This window comes from Amaranthus tricolor, chromosome 16 (assembly GCF_026212465.1).
Source record: "Amaranthus tricolor cultivar Red isolate AtriRed21 chromosome 16, ASM2621246v1, whole genome shotgun sequence".
NCBI lineage: Eukaryota > Viridiplantae > Streptophyta > Magnoliopsida > Caryophyllales > Amaranthaceae > Amaranthus > Amaranthus tricolor.
This window is the reverse complement of record NC_080062.1, coordinates 9,547,990-9,557,301: the sequence shown is the minus strand read 5'-3', so window position 1 is coordinate 9,557,301 and position 9,312 is coordinate 9,547,990. Positions and strand designations below refer to the sequence as shown.

Here is a 9,312-nt window from a genome sequence, read left to right as displayed (position 1 = left end):
TCAACTTTAGCATGCATTTTATTAGATTATTAGTTCTTTTATTATTTAAGGAATATACAATACGTCTTCATTTATAATGATAATTATATTATATTGGGTTCTGTGTTTTTGTTATTTTGCCAAAAACCCATCAAAAACCAGAATCAATCCTTTATAGAGAGCCTATTTATTTCATTTTACTTATAGTCCATAAAATATTAAAAACGACTATTGCTCTAAACAATAATGACTTCATAGCATAAAGGGTGACATGTAGATCAGATGAAATAAATGTGTTACGAACAAAACTATATTTTCATAATTCAATACCAAAAGTATAAAGCTCAATTAGTTTCATTCATGTATTGTAAAAATTAAGAGTGATGTACTTTGAATTGACAAAGGCTAAGATAATACAAATAACAGGTAAGAGAAGAGATAATTTACTTACAAGTCGTCTAAACAATGTTCACTACTAAAACAAATTTGTAGTAGCTAGAGTCTCTTATCTTCAAGGTTATAAAGTGACATATTCTCTTCTCTTTCTTCGATATAAGACAACTCTTAAACCGTTGCGTAAGTTATCGTCCTTGGAAGTAAACCTCGTACTCTTTTTACCACAACACGTATTAGTTTCTTGATTATTTTAACCATTATGCGAAAAACATGCAGCAAGACAAGTAGTCCTAACAAGATAAGCCAAGCAACACTAGAAGCAATTATAGTGTTTTGAACCCAATGATGTTTGGAGGGTATTATTGGCTCATCTTTGGAGGATACAAGGAAGAAAACCGAGATCATATAAGTAACAGTTGTTGCAGTTACAGCAATCCACATAGTTATCATTAATATACCCATGAACAATCTTAAACAAGGGAGTCCACTTATAAGTAGTATTATGACAGTAAGAGATGAGATTAGTCCTATAGTGTTGGAGATTAGGAATGCATCATATACTATGTAACCCTTTTGTCCTTCCTTAACTTGTGACATTATAGGAGTACCTGTTGGAAAAATAACCCACATGTAATTCTACATCTAAAAATTTTAAAACAAATTGACTAACATATATTGATATACACTTGATGGGTTACTCTTCTTAAAATCAATTGGTTTTAAGATAGAATCTTATTGTGTTTGTGTGTAGTTAACTCTTCACTTAAGCGGTTCTTTTAGTGTATAAGCCCAAGCCCAAATTTATCGTGGTATCAGAACTGATGGTTTCTGATCAACTGGAAAAAAAAAATTTCGAACTTCTCTAAAAAGTAATGTCAACATTTTCATCCAATTAAAAATAATGGACTCGACTGTGAGGGGGAGTGTTGGAAGTGACCCACATGTGATCAGAGAGAGGTTGACTAACATATATACTTCTCTAATACCGATTATTAGTGAATCTCTTGTGCCACGATCGCACTTGTGCAACCTTCAACTATCCAACCCAATAAGTTTTTAAATTGACCATCAGCAAACCTTAATTAAAATGATTATTTTAAGACATAAAATGTCAATTTTAATATTTAAATTGCCAATTTCAAGCATTAAACTAACAAAGGCTCGATCAGTAATTTATTTTTTAAAATTCTTTTGTATATAATTTTTTCAATCCAAATTTGTACTTAAAATGCCAAATTCAAAATATTGCTAAAATGAGTCTTTTAAGCATTGAATTTGATCTTTTAAGTTTTGAAATTGAAAATATTTTTCAAAAAATTATAATACCAAATTTTAAGAATTAAAACCAAATTCACTTAAACTTAACATTAATATTTTAAGTTTTAGATTTGATCTTTTAGGTTTATAATTTGATGTCTTAAGTCTTAAATTTGGTATAAAAGTATCAAAAAGTTGAAAAAAAAGACCTAAGCCGCGGATCTGCAACCATGCAACCGTTGCATATAAGATTTTGCGAATACCAATTAGTTTTTAGATGAAATCTTATCAAGTTTGTATCTTGTTGTATATAATCCGTTATCAAATTTATTAGTACCTGCTTTGTACCCTTTTCCATCATCTTGCCATACGCCTCCAGGAGGGTTGATTCCGGCTTCGAAAGCCATGGTTGCTATCAGAGAGGACACCACCATTAATGCACTGCGTTGCTTTTCTAACCAATCCCGACTGTTTTTCTTTGGTTTAAGGATTTTTTTTGCTGTTAAAACTTTAGCGTGCTTCAGGGATAACATAATTTCTTTATCGCTCGCTTCTTCTGTTTTGCTCTGAAGGATTATGTCCATTGCTGTTATGCTGTTTGTGTTGATAGCGTTTTTCTCCATCCTTTTGTCTTTGAGTAACAACTTTATGATCTACACATTGTTGAAGTAAAGTTTTTATGTCAGCTGTCAATTAATAGTTTTGTTGATTGGTAACTTAGAGTATATTAAGAATAAAATATAAGGTGCCAAATATTAGGACATGTTGAGTTTTTGGAGTTTATTCGGGTTGATTTTGGGTTAGATGTTTCGGGTCGGATGAAAATCTGGTCTTGTGCTTATATTAATATTTACATAATTGTAAATCATTTCTGAAGTTAGGTCAAATTAGGTTCGATAACAAGGTCGGGTAAATATCGGATTATCGCATCTGTTTTGAACACCTTTAGTTGGCGCGCAAAGCATTATGTGTATGTGCTTGATTGACATGAGCAATAAAAGCTTGCTCAACCTTGGTGCTCGACCAAATGCGTGCTCTAGCTAAATTCAATTCATGTTCCGTGAGATTTCAAAGGTGCATAGATACGAGCTCGATCAATCCGTATATATTATGATAAAAAGCGTTTGGTGAATATATGTTTTGCTTAATGCAAGTAACTCTTGTTTTGAGCTTCTGACATGTTAATAACACCAGTGTCACATGATTCGGTTCTACGAATCATCATTCGATTCGTCCACTCGAAACAGAATTCGTTCGTGGATTGATTCACTTTGGTTTGGATTCAGATCGTTAAGATCTAAAAGCACCTTATTATGGTTGTTGATGAATGTAAGGATAGGAAAGAGAAAGATGACCAAAAAGGTACCAAAAAAATTAAACACAAAAAAGAAATGAAAAAGAAGGGAGCAAAAGAAAAAAAGTCCTTTTTTTTCTTCTTTTTTGCAAAATGGTTTGGAAAGGTCAAAAGTTACTTCCTTAGTTATCATAGGATTTATCCTAGGATGTCGATATTTACATTACATTTATATTTTTATCTTTCTCTTTCAATTTTATTATCACTATTTTCTTTCTTAACTTACTTTATTGCACTTTCTTTTTATTTTCCTCTTTTCAAAAGCTTTTCATTTATTTAACTCTAATTTTTTCTTTATTATTTTCTTATTTTATTCTAAAATGTAATACTATTAATAAGTACATACTCAACAAATTTAATATTATTTGACCATACTCCACTTTGTCTAGTAAAATGATGAAAAACTCTAATGAATCAAATGCACGAATTCTGAACCTGAAATCAAAACAAACAACTGAAGCGAACGAACAAAAAATATGCCAACCAGCAAATTACAAATCATAATCCATACAACAAACTATATCGAATCACAAACGTGTGACACTCATTAGTAACTTAGGTTAATAGTGATTCCACTAATAATAAACTAAGAACTTCACATGGGAGGGCATAGAGAGATGAAGAAGGTTTGGAAAAACATGAGAGAGAATGCAATATTGCTTACTATCTCTTGGAAATATTTTCCCCGAGTAAGGTATGGGTAATTACCCCCTTATTTGGGGTAATAATTAAGCCTGGAAAAAGTTCATTTATTCCAAATAATTAAAAGTTCCAGAATCTATTACACCCCATAAATTTTTACCCCTTAATACTTACTATCTAGGCAGATTCTAAATAGGAAATGATAATGTTATGCCAAGCACTTAAATCTCACAATGATGGAGGTGAGTTCGATCAAGGTGAGTTCGATGACCTCGTAGCATACTCAATGGCTTGCACGATTGAGAATGATGATGAGTGTGAATTGAAATATGGACTGATACGCTTTGGACCACTTGATAAAATGATCGAGGTGGAAAACTTGGTGTCTTTGATGTTCGCAAAGGAGAGTCAAAGAAGGTTGGCTCGACCAGTCGAGCATAAAGGATCAATCGAGCAATGCAGCAGGCGCAGTCCAGAAAGGTCAGGTGTGGCGCTAAACTTGGTCGAGCGGGCCACAACATCCAAAAATGCGAGTTTTCTATTTTGTTCTCGGTTTGTAATGGGCTTTTGGGGTTTTTTCCTAAGGCTTTCTAATATGTTATGGGACTATAAAAGAGGGTCTTAGAGCATCATTAAGGTTATTAGAGAGGCAAATACAAGTAAGGCAACTAGGGTTTCAACCATAAGAGTTCTTCCTCTTGTTTGCATATTTGTGTGAGATTGACATTAAAGGTTCAATTTTTACCTTGAGAGAGTGTTCTCAAGGCTTGAGTGAGTTGAGTCATTGATGTATGTTGATATAATAATGATAATAAGCTTGTTTTGAGGGGCAGGTATCCATAGATGCCTCATATATCTTGTATTGTCGTCCATTGTTGCTGCTCTGTTTTTTGTTGGTTTCTTTGCACTTGTTTGTGATTATTCTTCACCAAATATCATAGCCCATTCACAACATATAAGAATCTTGATTGGTGTTGGCCCTTCAGATTTTGATGATGACTAAAGTTAACTAATATAAACAGGTTTTATTTAAGAGATTGTCACAGGTCAATATCCGGTCCGGAGTATGGTCGTTGATAGCATCTAAAAACTTGGTCAGAGAACTTTGTAAGCTGAGATATCCAAGAAGGTGAAGTTAGACAAAAGGTTTGTTGTAGAATGTCATAGTGTAGAGTGTAGACAGGTAGCCTACTGTTCCTAAGCTGATAGTCTGACAATTCTTGTTGATGAGTCAGAGACAGTGCATTGTTCCCTGAATTCAAGTCTGGAAGTTCAACGTCAACTAAGAAATTCTGAAGATAGTAGAATATTGTTTTTATAGTTGATTGTATGGGTAAAATTAGTTAATTGCATAATCAAATTGAAAGTTAATTGGAAAAAAGACTTTAAATATTTGACCTAGTATAATCGTCACTACCTTAGGTAGTAGAGAAAAATCCTCCTATTTTTTCTCCACTTAATAAGACTTGTTTTAATAGGTTTTAATTTGAAAATTCAAAATGCCTTATTTACGTAAAAGAAAATCATAGTCTATTTTTGCAAAAACATTTTACCCATTCCTCCTTTATTTTAGAATCTAGGTGTTAAGTGGGTTAGTTACTTATTTCCTAAAATCTACCTGATTTCTTTTATATAAAAGGATTTCTTTTAACTAGTTATAATTATCAACAAACTTAGTTTGCTTCTCGTTGTCAATTAACTTAATAAGTTTTCTTTTGCAACTTAATTATTTATATCCTTAGATTTTGTATTTTGTAAAGGGTTTTTGAAAGAAAACTTATAACTAGACTTTGAGAAGTCTAGGGGAGAAAGAGAGCTTCTAGAGGAAGCTTGAGCTTCATAGGTGAAGCGTGAGAAAGAGTTGAGTTTTGAGAGAACTCAAGGTGGCCTAGTTGAGTGTGTTTAATGTAGTTGTAACGAATTGCCTAAAATATAGTGAAGTATTTAGAAATCTCGAATGGTCGTGGTTTTTCCTTCTATTTAGACCTAGAAAATTTTCATGTAAAAATTTGTGTGTCTCTTTCAAAATTTACTTTACAAGTTCAAGTTTCAATTCCACAAAATAGGACAAAAACGCTACAAATTATTAATACAACAATTAACCCCTTCTTGTTGTCTCTAAACGAGTCTACAATTGGATTATCAAAAAGTAAAAAATTACAATCTAACTTCTCTCTTTCACACATTTTTCACAATAAGAATTTGTCATCCCTTTTGTAATTGATATTTTTTAATTTCATATTCATTGTTATTAATTCATTTTGTTCACTAGCAAGAATGCATGTGCTTGACAAATCTTGTGTCATTGTGTGTATTATGTATCTCTTGGAAACAATTCACACGTAAGGAAGATTTATATTGCTAAAATATTAAGTTGTGGATTTGCATATATATTTGAAGAATAATCCTCCTAATACCATATGCTATAATTGAAAAAGAGTGATTAAATCCATCAAGTGTTGTATGTAAGTCTATCACTCATTACCCATGGATTTGTGGGCCCGAGCCCACAAGTGCATTGTGGGTGTGTCCACAAAAGCGAGCCAATGGGGCGATCATCTGGACGAACTAGACTCAACATCGTATCAGAGCCGAAAGTGATTCTTTGATATGATGTAGCTCACATGTGAGATAAGTATTAGAAATACTTCACTTATGAGGAAGATCATTGCCCTTAATTTGTATATAAAAAGACAATCATTTATTTATTGGTTATAAATCTATCCTCCATACCTGAATATGTTTTGCAGCCACAGCAAGGTGAAGTACAGTATTCCCATCACCATCCTTAGAATTAAGAAGCAAACCATCACCAATTCTTCTTACGAAAAATTCAACCGCCTCCAACTGACCAAACTTCACACACAAATGCAACACACTTTCACCTCCATTAGTCCGTTCTCGACCAGCCAATGGCTTGGCCATAACAAGCACTTCTAGAACATCTATATGACCATTTATAGCAGCAACATGAACCGGATTTCTTCCTTCCAAATCACGTGCAAAACACATGTTCGGATTCACACCCACCAATATATTCACTATTTCCACATACCCTTTTGCTGATGCTACATGTAGAGGTGACCATCTCTTTATTTCATCAATTTCTTCTGTTAGTTCTGGCTTTTGTTCTAGAAGTTTCTGAGTGAAATCTGAGTGTCCTTGGTTAATGGATACATGTAATGGGGAATGAAGGAAAGGACCCGTTTTGTTAGTGATGGATCGGTCCAGGATGTATGGATCTTGTTGGAGTATGTTTAGTAAGGATGCTACATGGCCTTTTATGGCTGCTTCATATAGCCTTGTACTTAGTACCTCATAGCTTTCTTGTTCTTGTTCCATTTTATTTCTTTGTTGTTTATGGAAAAATAAAAGTTTTAGAAATTTCACAAATAATACTTGACGGTGAAATCAATATATATTAGGATGGTTTATCTCATATTAATAAATTAAAGATGGTGTGCACACTTTATAAATATTTGGAGACCTTTTTCCTATGGCCATATGATTTTTGGATGGTATATATCATTTAGGTTTATCCCACCCGGACCCTGCCTTGTGCGGGATACTGAAAGTGTCCTTTACCTTCATATCTCTTTGACTTATGAAGTGTGTGCACCTCGTGGCTTTTCCGTTAATATGCTGACATTTACAATAAGTTAAGCTTTATTTAACAATATATAGTAGTTATGAAAATGGGGTTTTGTCTTAATGGAAATAACTATTTTAACTCCCAGCAAAGTTTTAGGATTCAATTCTTATATGTTCTTATTCCTCCACCGACGTTATAATGAGTATGGGATATTTACAAATTCAAAGTCTTCTCCTGAATTAGTATTTATTATTGTCATTTGTCAAGCAACGAACTTGATTGCACTAGTTGTAGACTTTTAATACATATTTTTATGTAAGTTGATTAACTAGTTGGATAAGTTTTTTTTTTTTGGAAAAGTAAACGGTTTTTTTGGTTGGATCACTAAATTAAACTAAGGAAAAAGTTGAGTTAGAATCTCATTTAGAATTTTACAATGAGAAAGTGATATATACTTTAACTTAGCTATGTGTTGAAAATGATGTATTTTTTGAGAAAAATCTCACATCATTAAAATTATGGGTTAATGTTTGGTGGACAATCCTCTTATATAGTTTTGAGAAATAATGAACCTCATCAAGTGTCTCCCAATTCAAGCATGTGGTACGGTAATGTTCGCTACTGTTAATAGCAAACGCTTACTTAAACTGAGTCAAAATAAGTCAGCCAAACAATCACCTACTGTTACTTATTACTAACAGGGGCGATTGGGTCGATTTTTTTTATCGTTGACTTAATTTGGATGTTAATTGCCCACTGTTACTAACAACGGACGATTGTTTTCCCATTTACCTTAATATAAGCTTTTGTTCGCATATGGACCTTCATTAGTGACAGTAGGCGATTACTTATACTGATTCAAAATAGTCAGCTTGCCTACAGTTACCAGCATTAGGCGATGATTGGGCTAACTTTTTGACTTAGTTTAATAATCGCTCGCAGTTACTAATAGCAAACATGACTATAACTCAGACTTGAACTAAGAGACGCTTATTTTAGGAAATAAAAGTTTCCCAAGCTCACGTTAAGTACTTTTTAGAAAAAAAAACCTTATTTTGTTCAAATTTTCCCGAGGATGTGCCCATACAAATGAACCCACAAGATAATTATGTGACAAATGCCACGGGCTAACAATAAGATCCAATTCTCGAGAAAGTAAACTTGGATCCCTCGTTCCCAATAGATATAAAGCAAAGAGAAATTGTGGGGATTTTAAGAAATTGGTAACAATGAAAAGAGAAAATGAATTATGTAGATGAAATTAAAATAGAGTTAAAATATATGAATGAAATTAAAAGAAAGTGGTAGATCATTATCCAAAAATATAAATAATACAACATAAGTGAAACGAACCAAAATGACAATTGATTCAAAATAAATGGTACAATATGAGTAGACTTCAATACATATACTTGATGACGTTTTAGCATCGCTTAATATGTGAGTTAGTAAATGACATACCATTTATTGATAATAAATACAGTTACTTCATAAATTTTATTTCTCTACAACTGTTGGAAGCAACTACAATTACAACAGGACTGCTAATGTTAGAATATATATAATATATGTTTGTGTCTCAACCATCAGCTTAAGTTTTTGGTTGAGTTGGTTCATTGACATAATATTAGAAGCCAGCGTGACAAGAGGATAAGATTTCAAATTTTACCAACCTCTCATTTAAAGTGAAATATTCAGCGCCAAGTATGAAAAGGGTCTATGCTGCATCCACATTTGTAGCCTAATGGGCATTTCTAGTCTAATGGGCACTTCTAGCCCAATGGACTATTATGTGAGGGAGTATGTTAGATTATATAACATATCTTGGTGCCTTAACCATCAGTTGAACCTTTTGATTAAGTTGGTTCTTCGACAGCTTATACAATTGTGAGTAGAAAGAATTAGATATTATATTGTTTCAGTTGAAAGATGTATCAATTTAAAAAATAAAATTTGATTTATTCTTGCTACACTCCTCACCTAGCCTTTTAAAGATTTTAAGAATACGGAATTTAGGGTTTATGAATACTATTTGTATTGATTTCTATGAATATTACAGCTCCATATATATACACAGAAAGCTAAGAATAAA

General features: G+C 32.7%; 1 protein-coding gene across 1 annotated transcript; it reads right to left on the bottom strand.

The window, feature by feature from the left end:
* Window positions 1-317: 317 nt before the first annotated feature.
* Window positions 318-7,065, bottom strand: LOC130802889 (ankyrin repeat-containing protein ITN1-like). The gene is made up of 3 exons (XM_057666994.1): window positions 6,362-7,065; window positions 1,970-2,285; window positions 318-983 (listed from the first exon to the last, which is right to left on the bottom strand). The coding sequence occupies exons 1-3, from the start codon at window positions 6,968-6,970 to the stop codon at window positions 544-546; spliced, it is 1,365 nt and encodes a 454-aa protein (XP_057522977.1). The 5' UTR covers window positions 6,971-7,065; the 3' UTR covers window positions 318-543.
* Between the last annotated feature and the right edge of the window lie 2,247 nt (window positions 7,066-9,312).

Bases quoted from the DNA above. Each gene is read 5' to 3' on its own strand.
- LOC130802889 (XM_057666994.1), bottom strand. From the start codon at position 6,970: ATGGAACAAGAACAAGAAAGCTATGAGGTACTAAGTACAAGGCTATAT. The intron at 2,286-6,361 runs GTATGGAGGATA...AACAATGTGTAG, and splicing joins TGGCTGCAAAACATATTCAG to ATCATAAAGTTGTTACTCAA. The intron at 984-1,969 runs GTACTAATAAAT...TTTTTCCAACAG, and splicing joins TGGAAAAGGGTACAAAGCAG to GTACTCCTATAATGTCACAA.